Below are 21,386 nucleotides of genomic sequence, written 5' to 3'. Positions count from 1 at the left end.
ATTGATTGCAGATTTAATGAGAGTTACTATGGTTCTTAAATTACAAGACTTTATTTGTAAATAAAGTTTTTAACTTGTGATTAAAGTTGCAAACTGTTATAAGGAATTATGGTACTGTTAAATTTTAAGAGAGAAATCATAAATAGATTACTGTATGTTTTTTTTAAGCCCCCAAAGAAATGTATTGGATCACATAATTTAAAGATTATGTAACTTGACCTTCAGGTATGGCCTCATCCTGCATCTCTGAATTGAGCTTTGCTTCAGCATTGACTTCGTTCTCAGGTACAGTTCCCTTCAGTGTGTGGCCCCAGTATCTCTAGGCATTTATCTGTCAATGAGTGTCCAAACATAGAAAAATTTTATAAGTTTATTTGAGGCTAACTGAGGACATGCATGGAAGCAAGACCTCAACAGACTAAGAAAATGCTGTGGAGAATGTTAATTATGCAGTTGTTTTTATGCATTTGTAAGAAAAAAGGATTACATGAAATTAATTGGCTGTCCATTACAGAGGCTGGAGAAAGCAAGGAGGGGATCACTGGATAAAAAATAAAATGGAGAGATACATACATTGCTGGGTACAGGATGTTAACATTTTACAATAAATAGGGATGATATATAGGTGATGAGATCTTGTGCTCCCTCCAGGTTAGTTCCCCTGGTAGGGGACTGGCAAAATTACTCTGGCATTTCAAAGGTGTTTTGCCCTAGGTGCACAAGAACAGTGGACAGCGCTTACTTAAGGGGAAGATACATCTTTTACTGAGGAAGTCTTAGGCCTGGGGTAACTACCCACCATGGCCTGCCCAGTTAGAAATTTTTTATTTTATTTTTTAAATTTATCTTTTTTTTTTTTTAAATATATTTTATTGATTTTTTTACAGAGAGGAAGGGAGAGAGATAGAGAGTTAGAAACATCGATGAGAGAGAAACATCGATCAGCCGCCTCCTGCACATCTCCTACTGGGGATGTGCCCGCAACCCAGGTACATGCCCTTGACTAGAATCGAACCTAGGACCTTTCAGTCCGCAGGCCGACGCTCTATCCACTGAGCCAAACCGGTTTCGGCTAAATTTATCTTTATTGTTGAAAGTATTCTGTCCTCTTCCCCCGCACCTTCCACCCCCCCTTCTCCTCAGGTCTTCATGAAACTATTGTCTGTCCATGGGCTATCCATATACTAGATAGGAGTTTGATGAGATTATCCTGTGAGGTTATGTTGGTCACTAGCTTGTTAGGTTTACTTCATCGACCTGCTTTTGTTCACATATCCAATCAATTTCAACTTGCATTGATCATGCCCTTTGTCTGCTTGCTCCACCAAAAATTCAAATTCCATTGGCTCTCATTGGGGCATGTATATGTCTGTTGCTAGTAACAGGAAAATGCTGTATGTATTTTTGTTTATGTAAAGTAGCTTAGAGATAGAATTCATATACCACGTTCATATCCAATTAACCCATTTACAGTGTACAGTGGTTTTAAGTATATTCACATATATGAATATCATATAGATGAAATCATGTGGTCTTTTGTTCTCTTCTCTGACCTAGAACAGTATTTTCAAGGTTTATCCATGTTGACATATATATGTACATCATTCCTTTTTATTGCTAAAGAATGGTACATTGTGTAGATATGCCAAATTTTGTTTTTATCCTTTCATGTTAATAGACATTGTGTTGTTTTTACGTTGTGGCTACTATGAGTAATGCTGCTGTGAGTATTAATGTACAAGTGTTAGTATAGACATTTTTTGGCCTTGGGTATGTATACCTAGGAGTGGAATTGCTCTGTCACATAGTAACATTTGGAAGTTTTTATTTTCAAATAAATAAAAATTTATATGTGTGGAGAGCAGCTATTAAGGTGTTCTTGTGGCAAAGCCACATACAAGTCCCTTCTTGGAGGGCAAAGTCCTCCCAGCACAATTACAGCCAAAGGCTATGGTTGTACGGAAGCTTGACCTTATAGACCTAGTAGACCTAGGCAGCTTAGGGATGTGGGCTGTGGGAGGTAGAGCAAGTGCTGCCAAAACAAAGCTTGATAGAGAGTTCAGAGAATTGCAATAACAGGAAAGAAGCAGATTTGAAAAGAGAACATTGTAAATATCTTGACCACTCCCTTGTTTTCATTTGTGTGATCGGACTATAAAATAATTCTGTTTTTAGGCGGGGTCACTGTGTCCTCATCCAGGTACAGTGATCCACCTGGCCCCAGCTATATTCTCTTGTCTGTTTTCATAATCCTTCACCTCCCCTTCTCAAGTTCACCATTGGCCATGCTGGACTCGGTTCAATATGAAAGTTTTTAGGTTTTATTTTAAAATCTTCCCTGAGGGCATTTTTTCCATTTGACCTTTTGAGAAACTGCCAGATTATTATTCAAAGGAGGTGAGCCACTTATATTCTCAGTAGCAAAGCATGAGTTCCATCCAGTTTGCCCGCATCCATATCAACACTTGTGTGTTGTTGTTTTTTTGGTTTTTTTAAAATATATATTTTATTAATTTTTTTACAGAGAGGAAGGGAGAGGGATAGAGAGTTAGAAACATCGATCAGCTGCCTCCTGCACACTCCCTACTGGGGATGTGCCTGCAACCAAGGTACATGCCCTTGACTGGAATCGAACCTGGGACCCTTGAGTCCGCAGGCTGACGCTCTATCCACTGAGCCAAACCAGTTAGGGCAACACTTGTGTTTTTAATTATAGCCATCATAGTGAGCAAGAAGTGGTGTACCCCATTGTGAATTTTTATTGCACTTCCTTGATGATTAATGACTATCATCTTATTTAGCTATTTGTGTATCTGTTTTGGAAGAAGTGGCTATCCAAAACCTTTATAGACTTTATGTTCTTTAAAAAATATGTTTTTATTGATTTCAGAGAGGGAGGGAGAGGGAGAAATAGAAACATCAATGATGAGAATCATTTATTGGCTGCCTTCTGCATGCCCCTACTGAGGATCAAGCTCCAAACCTGGGCATGTGCCCTCACCTTGAGTCGAACTGTGACCTCTTGTTTCATGGGTTCACGGACATGACCTCCTGGTTCATAGTTTGAAGATCCACACCTGCGGGGCAAAATTTTATGGACTTTAAATTTGAGTTGTCTTTGTGTTGTTGAATTGTAAGAATTTGTATATTCTTTTTTTTTTTTTTTTTTTAATATTTTTATTGATTTTTTACGGAGAGGAAGGGAGAGGGATAGAGAGTTAGAAACATCGATGAGAGAGAAACATTGATCAGCTGCCTCCTGCAAACCCCCTATTGGGGATGTGCCCACAACCAAGGTACATGCCCTTGACCGGAATCAAACCTGGGACCCTTCAGTCCCCAGTCTGACACTCTGTCCACTGAGCCAAACCGGTTAGGGCAAGAATTTGTATATTCTGAATTCTAGTTTCTTACTGGTGACCATAAATGTGAAGTTTTTGTTTGGTTTCTATTTCATTGATTAATGTCTCTTCTATTTCAGTACCACATGGTCTTATTTACTGTAGTTTTGTGTTATTAAAATTAAGCCAAATAAATTTGAAGATCTGATTGCCTTTGTTGAACGATCCCATCTAGTAAATACAGAGGTACTGCAGAAGTAGTAGAAATTTAATATAGTATTACATGTCAACATAATTGATAAATTAAATAAAAATAGGTGGAAATGGAAGGATTTTATAGGAAACTGGTTGGGGCAAGAAAAAATTTTTTGAAAAAAATCTTTATTGACAGTAATACATAAGTCCCCCTCTTTCTTCCACTTACCCCTCTAGGCTCCCCCCTCACCCCCCCCCCCCCCCCCCAATCAGGCCCTCATCTTGGGGCATGAAATTATTAACAAAAGAAGGAAGGATTGTTTCAGACAAGGTCACCTACCTGACTTGGGTATTTTCAGACAGATTATCTCACTAATTTGTAATTATTTCCCCCAGAGGCTGAAACTTCAATGAAGACTTGATTTGCTGTCTTGGGGGCAAGTGGCTTAACATTAGCCTTTTGATTCTTTTTGACAATACTAATCAGTTTTTAAGTTGAGAAGTATGAGTCCTCCAATTTTATTTTTCAAATTGAATGTTAGGATCAGGTTTTTAATTTCTGCAAAGAAATCTGGGATTTTTAGTAAGGATTGCATAATTTAGAGAGTATTGCTACCTTAACAGTATTAAATCCTCCAATCTATGAATGTGGATTTTTCTCTCCAGTTATTAGCTCTTTGATTTCTTTTAGTAAAGTTTTATAATATTCAGAGTATAACGTTTTTACTTTAAGTTTGTTTGAAAGTTTTTATTTTTAAATTCTCCCCTGAGGATATTTTTTTTCCCCATTGATTTCTAGAGAGAGTAGAAGAGGAGGGAGGGGGAAGAGACAGAGAGAGACATTGTAAGAAAGATACAGATTTGTTGTCTCCCACATATGACAGGTCGGGCAAGGATCTAGCCTGGGGAACCTGCACCTGAGGTATGTGCCCTTGACTGGGAATTGAACCCTAGACCCTTGGGTCCACAGTCTGATGCTCCAACCATTGAGCCATACCAGTCAGGGGAAAAGTTTTTTATTTTTTAATTTAAATCTTTAAAGAAAAGAAAAAAGTAGTGTAAACAAGAAAGTAGCACAAAAATACAGAGGTGCATAAAAGACTGGTGATTGCTGCTGAGAAACTAAAGCCAGAGGATGTGGATTTGGGGAACACACACTCATTCACAAAGAGAGTGGCCTGAAGGGCAAAGGACTGCACTCTTTAGAACTGGGGCCACACCCCAAACACCAATGTGAGGGGAAGCTATGATGAACTCCAGCTGCTTCTCCCAAGAGAGTCTGTTCAATGAGAGTGAGCCTGGGATAAGTGCATTAATACGATAAGTGACTGGAGAGCACCCAAGTCTTCGCATCGCTCCAGACCTCCCTGAGGCCTAGTTCACAGCCTGGCCTCCCTTTGCTGTGCAGTTATTGAACATTGCTGCTTAATTGCCCTGGCCTGGAATCCTGATTTCCTCCATTATGTTGTCACCATTCTATTGCCAACTCAAGGATGCCAGTGCCTTTTGGCCCCATTTGTGGTACTCTCTCTCAGGACCCACTCTACTAGTTTGGCTAAAAAAACAAAACGAAACCTCTCAGCTCTATTCGACTCCTGATCAGTCGAGTTCTCCCTGTTTTCCTAAATGAATATCTCAGAGCTCTTCATTTCCTTTTCTGATTGATACTCTTCAGTTCTTCCAGTTCCTTCATTTGGGATTTGGCAGTTGTCTCAGAACTTGTCAAGCAGGACACCTACGTCCACCTGCAAGAGATTGTTCCTCTTCCGGAGGCGTTGAATCTCCCTCTGGTCCACACTTCCACTAATCCCAGTCTCTGCTACCCAGTGGCCATTTCCACACTCTCCCGTCAGGTTCATAGTGGGGCTTCCATAGTCGAGGCCCATCTCCACCTCACTTGTTTGTCTATGCAGGTTGGAGAGAGAAGCAGATTTCCGAGGGGGAGTCTTCTTTGGACTGGACGTATTCCCAAAGAGAGGCATCTTTGGCCAGAATGCTTACAGCTTGGTGGTGGATGGGACAGTAGTGGGGACCAAGATGTTGAGGATGTTTTAAGCTTTGCTATCATGCCATCCAAGACACAGTGGAAGGTGCCCTGGCATTGTTTCTGCTGACCAGTCGCAGGAGCCATGTTTCAGGTTTTTTAAAAAATAATGTTACTGTAAATGGAATGTTTTCTAGATACATTTGGCTTTTGTATATTGAGCTTGTATTAGACAACCTGGACAAGCTAATTTTATTAGTTGTATTAGTTTTTTTATTGGATTCCTAAACAGTTTTCTTAAAATGCAAGATGTCTTCTACAAGGAGAGATAGTTTTCCTTTTTTGTTTCTAGTCTGGATGTCTTTTGCTTTTCCTTTTCCATCTAACTGCCCTGGTACAGTATTGATACTAGAACCGGTGAGTGGGAATACTTTCCTGGTCTTCTCTCAAGGAATTGAAGAATGAAGCAAGGACTACAGGAGTTCAGGCTAGGCAGGAGTTTATTGCAGGCAAACACAAGCTCTATTGCAGGCAAACACAAGCTCGCCACTTGGGAAGGGGACCCAGATGGATTGCCATTAAAGCATTCTGCACTTTCCCCTTATCCTACCTAATAAAAGAGTAATATGCAAATTGTCTTTGCGATAAAGATGGCGGTGCCCACAACCAATAAGGAGGGAATATGCAAATTGACGTGATGAGGCGGAAGGCAGCTCTGGCTGGAGCCATGGCAGAAAGGCGCCTCCAGGCCGAAGTGAAGGTGGTGCTGGCAGCCAGGGGAAGGAAGGCCTATTCTTGCATGAATCTTTGTGTGTTGGGCCTCTAGTATCTGATAAAGGCCCTTTGTGTGGCTCTCTGATTGGTTTCTGGCCTTTTTGCAACATTTCATTTTGCACTTGCAAGAAAAAAAATCCTTGTCACAAAACATTCAGTTTTCCTGATGTTTTTCTGGAAAACGTTTTGTGGTTTCAGCTCCAGCTGTCACGTCCATGCCTCCTCTTTCCACCCCTAATTCTTTCTTGTCTAATCCTGTTTCAAACTCCTCTATGAATAGAAGTGGCAAGAGCAGACATCATTGTCTTGTTCCTTTCTTAAAGGGAAAGCATTCAGTCTTTCACCATCAATTATGAAAGTTGTGGTTTTGTAGATACCCCTTAACAAGTTGAGGTGTCTCCTACCATGTTGCTCTCCCTAGATTTCCTTCTATGTCTACTTTCTGTGTTTTTATCATGAAAGGTGTTGGATTTTAAGATGCATTAAATGTCATTCACATTAGATGTTGACTTCACTTGCTGTGCTGATCATGTGTGTGTGTTTTCCTTGGTTAGTGTAGCAAAAAAAGGTTTACCAATTTAATTGATTTTTTCAAAGACCTAACTTGTGGTTTTGAACCTTTTCTCTATTTTTGTGTTATTTTGGTGAAACTTTATGACATAATATAGACCCAATAGGAAAAAAATATGCACAGGCAAATTCCAGAGATCAGGTGTCTGCTTCTGGCTTCTTCCTGCATAAGAATTACATGGGCATACTCTTTCTGCAGCTGTAAACTGCAGGGGCACATGGACTCAAGAAGAAAACTCTTCAGGATCCTAAAAAACATTCGTTTATGTAGGTTACAACAATAGTTACTACATTAGAAACTAAAACTGAGGAAATTTTAAAGTACAATAAAACCTTACATGTTTATATAAATCTTTTCCAAAACTAATACTGAAAAGAATAGCACTGTCTTGTATTTTTGCAAATCTCTTTAATGCCACATGTAGTTTTGGTTAAAATAGTTGAAAGGTGTTTATTGAGTGATAGAAAATCCTCTCAGGTAGGTGATTGTTTCATTATGGTCCTAAAGATATACTGCCATGGTATCTTATCAGCATTCACCTTTTTTTTTTCTACATGACCATGTAATTGGACAAAGTGTGTTGTGGCTAGGGTGACTTAGAGCATGGGATCAGTTAGTTTCACAATTGAGTGATTGCCATCCTTTCTCACCCAGCAAATCTTGCATAGCTCCCAAGTTTGTTAGGGAAGGAAGACAATAGATCCGGGAGAGGGGAGGGTGAGAGGCTCAACCATTAATCTAATTTCCCCAAGGTTGTCACCATCCTCAACATAACTGCTGGCCAATGGGAGATCTTAACCCAAGGACACTTAGAAACTTTCAGCAGAGGCTGACTTTGGGAGTGAATGTCCTTGGGAGTTGTGTCCTTGGGCAAAGCCCTGAATACCTCATCCTATTAGTCATGGATTTCCTGTGGTTCCTGATTAAGGGAAAGCAGAACACTCTTGTATGTATTAACTAGGCGATAATTATGGCTCTGCATTTAACTGATTGCTGGGTCTGTCATCCCTTAATTGATCCTGCTGACAAGAAAGTATATTCTGTCCTATAGGTCTCTAATGGTACTTGAGGTCCCCTTGCATCATTAATCTCAACGTTCAGTTTTATGAAGTCTGAATATTAACCCATCCCAATAAAATGCCTGTATTGTGGTTCTTGCTACCCTCTCGACAGAACCTGGACAACTAGAATGTGATTGATAGTGACGGGGTAACTAACAGGGAGTAACAGTTTTATCAGGTTTCTCTTCAGTGGCATTTCAGCCTGTTTTATGGGAATTGATCACTTTTATGGAAAGAATTTTTCTATGTCAGGAGGCACAAAATTAGCTCACTCATTTTAATAGGTGATACTTAACATTCCTAATACAGTTTGTATCCTAACAGAATACTGCATCTTATATAGCTTATACTTGGCTGCTAAACACAAATCTGTTACTTGGAGTTGTCAGAGATTTTTAGAGGTTTGAAACCACCAACCCTCTAATGCAGCGGTTCTCAACCTGTGGGTCGCGACCCCTTTGGTCACTTAAGACCATCGGGAAAACACATATAATTACATATTGTTTTTGTGATTAATCACTATGCTTTAATTATGTTCAGTTTGTAACAATGAAAATACATTCTGCATATCAGATATTTACATTACAACTCATAACAGTAGCAAAATTACAGTTATGAAGTAGCAACGAAAATAATTTTATGGTTGGGGGTCACCACAACATGAGGAACTGTATTAAAGGGTTGAGGCATTAGAAAGGTTGAGAACCGCTGCTCTAATGGTTCGAGTTTTTTGAGTTGGGTACCTAAAGTGAGTTATTAAGGCAGAACTGCAAGGAAGGTTAACTGACTCCTTCACGTGTACTCTCTTATCTTTAATTCCCACTTCAGGAAATAACACATCTAGAAAAGGTGGGAAACTTACAATTGACCCTTGAACAACATGGGTTTAAACTGAAGATCCATTTATACATGGATTTACTTTTCAACAAATAAAGTAGTATAACTTTGTTGTAAGAATACAGTATATCATACATATGACATACAAAGTGTGTTATTAAGGCTTTTCAGTCAACAGTAGACTGGTTAAGGTTTTGGAGTCAAAAGTTATACTTGGATTTTCAGTTTTAGGGGGTGGAGGTGGGATGGGGCTGGGGGGAGTCAGTGCCTCTAACCCCTGTGTTGTTCAAGGGTTATCTAAAGTGAAAACTTTGTTACAGAATGGTAGTTGCATTGCTCTGCTAGCCAGTGATGATGGGATATAGTAATTTCGAATATCCCATGCTATACCTGGATTATAGGTATAATCAGGAAAAAGAGAGCAGTTTACTTCCCACTCCTGTTTTTTATGTGGCTCTCACTGGTGAACCAGCATGGTATCTGGGACATACTTAGGTAGCAGGGAGTCTGGTTGTGGGCTGACCTCCAAAAAAGGCCTGGTCTTTCTGCTCAGAGTCGCAGTCTAGTCACTCAGCCTGGTGTTGCCTAAGAGAAAATATGAAATTAGAGTATTTGATTGAGTGGCCTGAGATTCTGAAGACAGCATTTAGCTGGATAGATGAAAGATTGGAGAATAGAGGTGTAGGCGAACAGCTTCACCACGGTGCTCTGATGACTTTGGCCTTCCCATGCGCTGCACAGTTCATCTCGGTCTGACCCACACTTTGGCAGGGCACCCTGCAAGTCCTCCCAGAACAAATGATTGATACGCAGCCTTATGAGAAATAGCCACAGTGTTGTTTCTTGTGTGCCTGCCTACTTTCAGTTGAGCACAGGATTTTACCACCCTTGCCCTGGGGGGTGTAGCTGCAAGGCTATACAATGACTACAGGTGGCTCCTCCAAAGCCTGTGTTCTCATGGACCTCAGTATGACCTTCTAGGACTGGGAACACCGCTACTGGTTTTGCTGTTTCAGTAAGAAATTGCATGTGAATCCCTTTGGTCTTTCTCCTTTCTATGTGGCAATATGGAGAACCACCAGCTTTACAGCTGTGATAGTAGTGTGAGACCCCCGAAGAGGGACCCTCACTCTGTCCCACAGATCGACGGCGACCCCAATCAACCGCAGGAGACATCACTTGATGCAAACAGCAAGAGGCTTTATTCCAGCGCACTGGGGCTCAACTCGTAACTCACGCAGGAGCAGGGGAGTTGGGCCCCGAGCAAAGAGTCTTTCAGATATTTATAGGCAAAAATCACACATCAGGGAGGGGTTACATGCAGGAGGGTAAGAGGGGAACAAAGAAATTCCAAAGGGGTCTGGTTTGTGTCTTGATAGGGTGTGAGATTTATTCATCATTCCTGCCTGGTGTTTTCACAACCTGTTTATCTCAATGGTTGATTGAAGCCCGGTTTACTCCTTTGTGTTGGGGCTATTTCCTGGAACAGCCTTAGGGAGGGCGTTATTCCCTCTGTTCCTATCTCTAGTGGGGGAAGCCCGGGGAGTTGAGATAAAATAGGCAGCTAGGCCTGGCAGCTGGGCTTGTGCAGTCTGTAATATTTTTTTATTCTTTCAGTAGGACTTCTAGCCCTGCTGAGCATGGTGCTACTGCTTAGGGAAGACTGCTTAACTTCATTTGTTGTGACAATTAAATGTGATAATGTATTTAGAGCATTCAGGAAAGTTCTTGGCATAAAGTAAGTTCTCAAATGTTAGCTATTAGTATTAATGAAGTTGTTTTATAAATAATAGTGTTGTATTATAAATATTGTAAAATTTAGAATACTCTAGTCTTCAAAGCCTATTTCAAGGACTGGTAACCTAACTTCTCTGATGATTGAGGATACAGAAACTCAGAGCTACAACAGGTTCAATAAATCATAATACTTTTGGAATTCCTGAAAAGTGGCTCTTACACTTAGAATGTTGGTGTTAGTGAATTGTTTTTAATAGAGGTTTTTTTTTTTTTTTTTAAATATATTTTATTGATTTTTCACAGAGAGAAAGGGAGAGAGATAGAGAGCTAGAAACATCGATGAGAGAGAAACATTGATCAGCTGCTTCCTGCACATCTCCCACTGGGGATGTGCCCGCAACCCAGGTACATGCCCTTGATCGGAATCGAACCTGGGACCCTTCAGTCCACAGGCCGACGCACTATCCACTGAGCCAAACTGGTTTTGGCATTAGAGGTTTTTTTAATATAGCTTTTTTCCAATACAAATCAGTTTTTCAATGAAAAATGCTGGTTTTCCTTAATTTAAGCACATCAGTAGGCACTCTCCAAATAAACTTTGGTTTGTGGAAGTTAGAAAGACATAATGGAAAATTTCAATTAAAAATGCCAAAATAGCCTGGCCTGCATGACTCAGTGGTTGAGCGTTGACCTATAAACCAGGAGCTCATGGTATGATTCCTGGTCAGAGCACATTTGCTGGGGTTGCCGGCTGGATCCATAATGTGGGGCATGCAGGAACCAATCAATGATTCTCTTTCATCTGTGATGTTTCTCTCTCTCCCATTTTCTCTTTGAAATCAATAAAAAAAAATTGTTTTAATGCCAAAACAAATTTTCTGTTGCTTTCCTTTTCAGTTGAGAAGTCGTCTATCATGTTAAATGTGTGTGTGTATGTACATACTTTTTTTTTTTTTTTAAGAAGGTATTGAAATAATTAAAATCATGATTGGCATAGATGTGAAGAAGGGAGAGGCAGGACTGTTTCCCATCTATAAATTAAAATAAGGACTTCTCTTAAATTTGGTTTTCAGCAACTACAGATGTTTATTCATTCATTGAAGCCTGCTAGATATTGTCTAAATATGCATCTTTGTATTTGTGTTACCCCAAGTCAGTCTCTTTTTTATGCCTTCCATCTTGGCTATAACTTACTTTTTGCTGTGTAATTTTTATAATAAGGCTGACCTAGAAATAAAGGAAGCTGCTGTGTTGACAATTTTTCAGTTAAACCACATCCTTTGCATGGATATAAAATATTTTAAAGTGAAAAAATATTTCACAAATCTTTTTTGTCGTTAATCCTCGCCTGAGGATATTTTTTCTTTTTTTTTTTTTTTTTTTTGGTATAGTGGTAGAGAGAGGGAAAGACAGAGAAACATTGATGTGAGAGAAACATCGATTGGTTGCCTCCAGCACAAGCCCCAACCAGGGTCCTGGCCCTGGACCTGGGAGGAGCCTGCAATTAAGGTACTTTCCCTTGACTGGAATAGAACCTGGGATCTTTTGGTCTGCAGGCCATGGCACTATCCACTGAGCCAAATCTGCTAGGGCATAAGTCTTTATTTATTCAAATTCTTTATTGTTTAAAGTATTACATGAATCTTCTTTTTCCCCCATTGACCTCTCCCGGCTGCTCCCACCTCCCAGCACATGTCCTCACTCCCTACTGTCTGTGTCCATTGATTATGCTCATTATCATGCATACAAGTCCTTTGGTTGATCTCTTACCCTCTTACCCGCCACCTTCCCTCATAGGTTGGACAGTATGTTTGATGTTTTTATATCTCTGGTTTTATTTTTGTTCATCAGTTTATGTTCATTATATTCCACAAATGAATGAGATCATGTGATACTTATCTTTCTCTGACTGGCTTATTTCGCTTAGCATAATGCTCTTCATTTCCGTCCATGCTGTTGCAAATGGTAAGAATTCCTTCTTTTTACAGCAGTGTAGTATTCCATTGTATAGAAGTACCACAGTAATCACCAATCATTTGCTGATGGGCCACTTAGGCTGTTTCCAAATCTTAGCTATGGTAAATTATGCTGCTATGAACATGGGGGTGCATACTAGGTGTATTGGTTAATAATGCAGATTTTTTTTTTTATTATTTTTTAAAAAATATATTTTATTGATTTTTTACAGAGAGGAAGGGGGAGAGATAGAGAGTTAGAAACATCGATGAGAGAGAAACATCGATCAGCTGCCTCCTGCACATCTCCCACTGGGGATGTGCCCGCAACCCAGGTACATGCCCTTGACCGGAATCGAACCTGGGACCTTTCAGTCCGCAGGCCGACGCTCTATCCACTGAGCCAAACCGGTTTCGGCAATAATGCAGATTTTGTAATAAAAGAAAACATGATAATTTCAAGAGAAACATCAAAAGTGCTTTATTCAAAGTAATGTCCATTGCTGGCTACACATTTCCCCCACCTTTCAGGTAATTTGTGGATAACGTCCCAATAGAACGTTTCTTGTTTTGTGGCAAACCATTCAGAGACCCAGTTTTCCACTTCGCATGTTTTCAAGTGCTGCTCAGAAAGTGCATGTGCCATCTATCAGAACAAGTGGTAATCTGAAGGAGCAAGGTCTGGTGCATACAGTGGGTGGGTTAATAATTCCCAGGCAATATCTTTTAACGTGTGTTTAACTGGTTTTGAAGTGCGTGATGGTGTGTTACCATGAAGCAAAATTACTTTGCCATGTCTTCTGGCATATTCTGGTCTTGACAGGGTACCTCAGGCCGTGTCATCTGTTTGGATCTAGCCCAAATGAGGGTGGGGCCGGCTGGGTCTGGGTCTTGTGGGATTTTTGAGGTGCACGTGGGTGGGCGCGGACTTGACTCTGCTTCCTGTGGCGTACCCCAGACTCTGACAGGAGGAAGATTTCCATATACATTTTACTAATTTTCTTTCATCTCTGACACTTCTATTATAGAGAAAGGGCAAACAAAAATACTTCCTCTAATTAATTCCCTTTTAATGTGCACCAATTTCGTGCACTGTGTTACTACTTTATTTATAAAAATCACAGAGGTTGTAAAAGTAATTCCTAGAATAAATGGGTTTAGGAAACAAGTTACAGAGGCAAAGGAAGGTCAGAGCTTGGGAGTGGGGAAGTTAATGGTACCATGGGTGGTGGAGTGAGGGGAGGGGAGGGATGAGAAAAGGGAAAGAAAGGTGAATTTAGGAGTGTATAATGTGTTCAAAACTTACATTTTTCTTATTGATTATTTTCTGCCAATTTGTTGAAAGGGGGGAATGGAAGTCTTGGAATCTGAATTGCTACTTCTCCCTTGTTTATGTTTTTGCTTCTTGTATTTTAATGCTCTGTTAGGTGAATATAATTGATATTTTCTTGGTGGCTTAATCCTTGTGTGGTTATAAAATGTCTCTCTTAATCTCTAATAATTTTTTTTTGTTTTATTACTGTTTTGTCTGATAATTAATAGTCATTTCTCCCCTTTTACTTTCAACCTATTTGTATATTTGTATCTAAAGTCTGTCTATTGGAGACAGCATATCATTCAGCCTTTTATTTTTATTTTTAAATTTTTAAATGGAGAGAGATAGAAACATCAAGGATGAGAGAGAATCATTGTTTGGCTGCCTCATCCACGCCCCTCAGCAGGGATTGAGCCCACAACCCAGGCATGTGGCCTGATATTTTCTAATGTAGCATTTAAATTTATTTTTTATTATTACTTTTTAATATATTTTATTGATTTTTTACAGAGAGGATGGGAGATAGATAGAGAGTTAGAAACATCGATGAGAGAGAAACATAGATCGGCTGCCTCCTGCACATCTCCCACTGGGGATGTGCCCGCAACCCAGGTACATGCCATTGACCCGAATCGAACCCGGGACCCTTCAGTCCGCAGGCCGATGCTCTATCCACTGAGCAAAACCGGTTTCGGCTTAAATTTATTTAATGATTTTTAAAATCATTTGATGGAAGTGCAGATTACTTTAAAAGTTGTTTTTATTTATGCCTTTAAAGATGTTAAGCATTTAAAACTTGATTTGTTATATTTGTGGTTTTTAACAAAGTGAAAAGACTGTCACTGGTGTGGGATGGAGAGGTGAGGAATGTGGGGCTCAGTGAGGCTATTTGTCCCCTTCCCCCCCACCCCCCTTGGGCACCAGGACCAACGATCACCAGCTGCCCACGTACCAAAAAATTAGGCTTCTGAAATCTCTTGATGTTGATTCCACACATAAAGTAATTAGGCTGCTCTATGTGTGTCACTCACGACAGAAGACCTTTTTGTTGTGCTTTTTAGAATACTGGCAACCCTAGAGTCTGTGTATACCCACACACTTACATGTGTGAATGAACCAATGTAGTCGAAACAGTTGATACTGGGAATAATAGAAAGGGAAATAGGATTTTAAGATTAGATATTTGATAGGAGGAAGGTTAGCTCCACCATTGTAAGTGCACATTACAAGGATGCATTTTTTTTTTTGGCTAAGCCAGTTCTGAGGTCTATCCTTTTCGATCAGCACAACTGTCTGGTGGCCCGATTTATTGCCGAATGGCCGGCCACCTCTTCCCGCCCTTACCCTGGTATTATCCACAATCCAATCCCCTCTCCAGCCTTCCTTCCTTTACTGGCTTGTCCCCCTGAGACGGTGGGGTCCCTGCCTAGAGTTTGGGCAGCCAAGCATCTCACAAAGAACTCAGGGTGAGGGCCAGAGTGAGTGATCCCTTGCCCTCTGTGCCAGGGGCTCGTGGTTGGGGCTGGTGGTGGGAGTGGGGAGGGGGGGCAGGGATGCAAGCACCATGATGCTAACAATAAGCATTTATTGGGCAACTGTGGAGAGCTGAGCAGGGAGCTGAGTGCTAGCCATGCATGAGGCCACAATCCTCAGTCCCTGGAGGAGGAAAGCTAGCCAGCTCCATTTTACAGAAGGAAACAACGCACAGGCAGGGCAGGCCAACCCCCAGAAGGCCCACAGGGAGGGAGTACATCGACGCACTGGGAACGAAGCCCAGGTGCGTCTGGGCGCAGGTGTCCGAGGCTTCCCTTCTCCCGTATCCACCCCCAGGGCCTGTGCACCTGCCCCGGGCCTCCACGAACCTGAAGGGGGTTCATTAGGTTTCCGATTGCTTCGGGCTATGAGTCTAAGGGAGCAGCCTGGCTCGTTATAACGGGACATCAGAAATGGCTTGGGACCCGCTCTAATGGGGGCACGCAGACGGTGTGGGTCCCTGCTTCGTCCGGGTGGTCTGCGCCTGTTCCCTGATCATCGGGCTCCTCGGCAGGGCTGGAGTACAACGGGGATCCCGCTGTGCACCAGGAGGCAGCAGTGCGCTCCCGGAGGCGCAAATTCCTGATCTCCCATTACGCCAGGAAAGGGAAACCGAGGCCCGGAGAGTGAAGTAGACTGGACTAAGGTCATTCTGGGGAACCGCCCCTTCCCGAACCACCCCCCCCACACGCACGCCCTATCCCACCCCAGGAATCTCGGCCCTGCCGCACCCTTCCCCACTCCATCCTTCCAAGGCTGTCGGGCTCGCCCCCTCCTCACCACGCACCTCGGCCAGGCATCGACACCTCCTTCCCAGCGTTCTCCAAGGATGCATTTTTTATACATCTGATGGTAGGGGCAACTTGCTGATAGGAGTTAGAAGCAGGATTAGGCAGACAGGGTAACTAAAACGTTACAAAACACAGGAAGGAAGGGAGAAGGAGGAGGAGCCGCGCAAGATAGATTTTGAAATTGTTCTAGGCTGGGAACCAATCAGCGGCATAGACAAAGACCAGCTTTTAGCAAATAGAATGGCAACCTAAATTTGGGTCCCTTCCCTGAGTGGGGGGTTGGGGAAGGCCCTGTGTTGGCTTGCAATAAAGTTCTGCCTTGCTTGAACGCCTCTGGTCCATGGCTTCATTTTTCAGTTCTGTGAGATGTGGCCCCAGGAAGAATTCCTACTTGCGGGTTCCGCCGTTATCATTGACTGATGTTCTGAGTAAGGGAAGCATCTGTGTAGTTTGGAATGTATGGTACTAGGGAGGAGAGGACAGGTCTTAGTAAAATTATTTTATTTTTTAAATATATATTTTTATTGATTTTAGAGAGGGAGGGAGAGGGAGATAGAAACATCAATGATGAGAGAGAATCGTTGATTGGCTGCCTCCTGCACATTTCCTACTGGGGATTGAGCCCACAACCTAGGCATGTTCCCTTGACTGGAATTGAACCTGGGACCTTGTGTCCACAGGTCAACACTGTACTCATTCAGCCAAACCAATTAGGGCCAATGTTAAGTTTGATCTTTATGTTCATGAAGTAAAATTGGTCTGCTGGCTTAAGTGATTTCTTTTTTGTTTTCTCCAGAAAACGGGCTGCTCCTTTGTAGAGGAGATTCATATGTTCAGTCATAACTGGAGTTTTTCAGGTGAGTGTCACTGTTTAACAGGTAAGGGTTTGATAAGGAATGCAGGCAAGGGGGAGATTTTCATGCCAAGTGATTTCTTTTCCCAAGAGAAATTAAAACAATAGACTGGAAATCTGTCTCTGGTAAAAGTCCATTTTTTGCATTTCCATGTAAAAGGTATAAGACCAAATACATTGTATTTATTCAAAAGTAGAGACTGCAATAAAAATCTCAGAAAACAGAACCCCTTCCCTCTAATTTCAGGGATGCTTTTGCAGGCCTTCAGTGTCTTTTGTGTCCTCAAGGAGAGAGGAGGGCTAAAATATGCCAAATTACTCAGAAAGGTCATTTCTCTTCATACCCATATGTTCTATATTAGTCTGCTAGGGCTGCTCTAACAAAATAACCACAGCCTGGATGGCTCACAGTTCTAGAACCTTGATGCATAAAATCAGGTGTTTGGTTTCACCTGAGGTCTCTCTCCTTGGCTTGCAGATAGCCACCTTCTCTTTTTGACCTCATGTCATCTTCCCTTTATGTGCATACACCTAGTGTTTTCTCTTATAAGGACACTGGTCCTGTTGCGATAGGGACTTAACCCTAACGGTCTCATTTAACACTAATTACCATCCTAAAGGCCCTATCTCCAAATGCAGTCACAATGGGGTTTAGGCCTTCAGTCATGAATCTTGTAGGAGACACAATTCAATTCATTACAGACTACCCCCAAGTTCAGAGATGGGAGAATTTATTAGGTATCTAACTTTTAGAAGTGTTGCTTTTAATTTTGAATTACACTTCTACCTGAGTAATTTGGCATATTTTAGCCCTTCTCTCTCCTTTGAGGACACAAAAGACACTGAAGGCCTGCAAAAGCATCCCTGAAATTAGAGGGAAGGTGTTGTTTTCTGACTTTTTTTATTGCAGTCTCTACTTTTGAATACAATGTACTTAGTCTTATACCTTTCACATGGAAATGCAAAAACTAGACTTTACCAGAGATAGATTTTCAGTTATCTTATTAAGGACCTTTACTAGGAGAAAACATGTAAGGAATACATAGATTTTTCTCCTTATATCTTTTGCATACCTTGAATTTCATTTTTCTTGAGTTTAGTGAAAAAACTACAACCCATTCTATCATCTGATCTTGTCCGAATTCACATCTATACAAATAAAAATTTGCTTTGTTATTGTTGTTTTTTGAGCTCTGGATGGGTGGGCCAGGCCTAACTCTTTGGCGCTCCTGTACTATGAGAGGGCACAGGCCAGCAGGGGGGGAGGGGGCAGACAGACACACACACACACACCCCTCCAGTGCATGAATTTTGTGCACCGGGCCTCTAGTTTATAGATAAATTGTGAGATAATTACTCTCCTTATTTGTCTTCAAATATTTGAGTATGGCTTATTCTTACACTTACATCTTTGTTATTTTTGTCAGATCTGCAAAATATGTTTAGTGTGCCCTGGGTATTGTAGTAATTAGTTTGTACACCATGATATGAAAACGGTTAAATTCATTGGTCTAGAACAGTGGTTCTCAACCTTCCTAATGCCGCAACCCTTTAATACAGTTCCTCATGTTGTGGTGACCCCCAATTTCATTGTTACAAATTGAACATAATTAAAGCATAGTGATTAATCACAAAAACAATATGTAATTGTATATGTGTTTTCCGATGGTCTTAGGCGAGCCCTGTGAAAAGATGGTTCGACACCCAAAGGGGTTGCGACCCACAGGTTGAGAACCGCTGGTCTAGAAGGTATATACAATTGGATTTTCAATATAACTTCTATGAGTATAGTCAGGTTTGTTGTTCTCAGCTTTTGCTTCCTAGGCTTTCTGGTCCAATAATGGGATGATAGTGACATCTTTGTCTTACTGTCTAAAATTTTGAAGCTGCATTTATCAAAATGTAATAAATTTTTATTGTTGGTTTGATATAATTGTTCTTTCAATGAATGGATATTGAATATTTTCAAGTTCTTACCATCTATTAAAGTGATCATGATTTTTAAAAATTGTAATGTAATTACTTTGGTTAATATTCAAATGGCAAATTTTGTGTGCCTAAAACCCGATTTAATCATGATGTGTTATTCTTTCATATGTTACTCCATATAGTTAGCTAACATTTTGCTTAGGATTTTTACATTTGTCTTTTTGATGGAGATTGGCTTGTTAATTTTCCTTTTTAGCTTTTGGTATGCCAGAGTTATTAAATGAGTTGTAAATTATCCCCTCTTTTTTCCTTTAGAAGAGGTTATATTGGATTAATGATTCTATAAATGATTGTTAGAATGCTCCAGTAAAGACATATGGGCCTAACATTTTCTTTTTGTGAAAAGATGTTAAAAGAGATGGTATTATGTTAGTCCTGCTGAGGTGTGTTTTTAAAGGAATGTCATCTTTTCACCTAATTATGAATGTATTGGAATATAGTTACTTATAGTAAACTAGAGGCCCGGTGCACAAAAATTTTGCATTCGCGGGGGGCGGGGGGGGGGTGTCCCCCTCAGCCCAACCTGTGCCCTCTTGCAGTCTGGGACCACTCGGGGGTGACCACTTGCTGGCTTAGGCCATTTCCCCGGGGGGGAATGGGCCGAAGCTGGCAATCAGACATCCCTCTGGCAGCCCGGGAGCCCTCGGGGGATGTCCACTTGCCAGGGGGGAGCAGACCTAAGCTGCAGTCGGACATCCTTAGCAGTGCTGAGGAGACAGAAGAGGTTCCCACCACCACTGCTGTACTGTCAGCCATCAGCCTGGCTTGTGGCTGAGCAGAGCTCCCCCATGTGGGAGCGCACTGACCACCAGAGGGCAGCTCCTTCATTGAGCGTCTGCCCCCTAGTGGTCAGTGTGTGTCATAGTGACCAGTCATTCCCAGTCTTTCTGCTGTTAGGGTCAGTTTGCATATTCCCCTTTTACTATATAGGATAGAGACCTGGTGCACAGGTGGGGGCCGTCTGGTTTGCCCTGAAGGGTGTCGCAGATCAGGGTGGGGTCCTGCTTGGGTGCCTGGCCAGCCTGGGTGAGGGGCTGATGACTGTTTTCAGGCTGGCCACACCCCTTTTAGGGTGGGGATCCCCACTGGGGTGCCTGGCCAGTCTGGGTGAGGGGCTGAGGGCCGTTTTTACGCTGGCTGGCGACTGAACCTCTCATCCTCTCCTTTTTTTTCTTTTTTCTTTTTTTTTTATTCTGGGATTTATTTACATTCTATAATTGAAACTTTGTTGCTGTCACTGCTCTGAGGCCACGGCCTGCTGAAAGCTGGTATCTGGGGTTTGTTTAGCTTCTATAATGGAAACTTAGTTGCTTTCAGAGCTCAGAGCCAGGTCGTGGCTGGCGGGGAACCTTGGCTTCCTCCTGCTCAATTCAGCTGTGTGGCTGCCAGCCGCCATCTTGGTTGGCAGTTAATTTGCACATCACCCTGATTAGCCAATGGGAAACGTAGTGAAGGTATGGTTAATTACCATGTTTGTCTATTATTAGATAGGATATTTCTAATTTTAATGTATGGTTTAGTGATAGCCTTATTCTCTAATATTGTGTTGTTGTTTTTTCTTGGTCAGTGTTGTTAGAACTGAAGCTTTTAATGATTTTGGGTTTTTTTTTAAAGAATCTGCTTGAGTTTGTTGAATCTCTGTATTTTTGTTCGTTTTTTTGTTTATTTTACTGTATTTCATTTCTATGGTTCAATTTATTATTCTCAGTTCTTTTGATGTGCCGATTATTTCCCACTTTCTTTGTTCTAGTCTGTTTAATGCTATAAATGCTATAAATTATCTTCTGTTCTTTTTAAAAAACAATCTTTATTTTTGGAAGTATTACTTGGCGTTCCCCATTAACTTCTTCCAGCCCTTTCCCCTCACCCCTCTCCATTGGCATGATATGAGACTATTATGAACTAAATTGTGTTCCCACACTCCCAGTCCTAACATCCAATGCAATTGTATTTGACTTGGGCCTTTTAGGGATGTAATTAAATTTAAATGAGGTCATAAGAGTAGGTCCTTAATCCAAAAGGACTGGTGTCATTGTAAGTAGAATAAGAGACGCCAGATTCATTCTCTCTCTCCCTTCAAGTGTATCAAGCTTTCTTTATTTCTCAATAATTTTGCAATTTATAGTTACCTTTGCTCCATAATTTCTTGGTCATTTCCAGTGAATTTAATCTGAATCATTTTAAATCCTTTGAAATTTGAGATTTATTTGTTGCGTAACCATATGATCAATATTGATAAAATTTATGTGCACTTCAAAAGAATGTATATTCTGAAGTTGTTGGATATACTATTAATAAGGTTGTTTAGTTTTATTTTACCTGTCTTTTTCCTATTATGTAGTTTGGTTATGATGGAGCCTCTTCAATATGAGGTACACCTGTATTTGGTCGATAGAGGACTGGTTAAATGGTGGTGCAACCATAAAGTAGAATCTTATCCAGACAATGAG

At 41.1% G+C, this 21,386-nt stretch overlaps 1 protein-coding gene, 1 non-coding gene and 1 pseudogene across 16 annotated transcripts in view; 1 reads left to right on the top strand and 2 right to left on the bottom strand.

Moving 5' to 3' along the window:
• RESF1 (retroelement silencing factor 1) overlaps positions 1-21,386 on the top strand; it is a 40,061-nt gene that overhangs the window by 5,404 nt on the left and 13,271 nt on the right. For 8 of the 15 annotated variants that reach the window (XM_036296556.1, XM_036296558.1, XM_036296559.1 and 5 more), the window contains exons 3-4: positions 226-285; positions 16,891-16,951. The exons of 2 other annotated variants lie outside the window; for them this stretch is intronic. Coding sequence is in view for 3 of the 13 variants with exons in the window: in XM_036296559.1 (XP_036152452.1) it covers positions 16,924-16,951 (28 nt within the window). In the remaining 10 variants the exon portion in view is untranslated. Of the gene's footprint in view, positions 1-168; positions 286-16,890; positions 16,952-21,386 lie in introns of all 15 variants that reach the window. 5 more of the 15 variants (XM_036296560.1, XM_036296551.1, XM_036296561.1 and 2 more) reach the window with 3 other exon arrangements.
• LOC118649472 lies at positions 5,182-5,518 on the bottom strand (annotated as a pseudogene).
• Positions 14,684-14,817, bottom strand: LOC118652359. The gene has a single exon (XR_004966600.1). It is a non-coding gene; the product is annotated as a U11 spliceosomal RNA (small nuclear RNA).

This window comes from Myotis myotis, unplaced genomic scaffold (assembly GCF_014108235.1).
Source record: "Myotis myotis isolate mMyoMyo1 unplaced genomic scaffold, mMyoMyo1.p scaffold_m19_p_3, whole genome shotgun sequence".
NCBI lineage: Eukaryota > Metazoa > Chordata > Mammalia > Chiroptera > Vespertilionidae > Myotis > Myotis myotis.
Note: the sequence above shows the minus strand (reverse complement) of the source record. Positions and strands in the feature narration are given on the sequence as shown.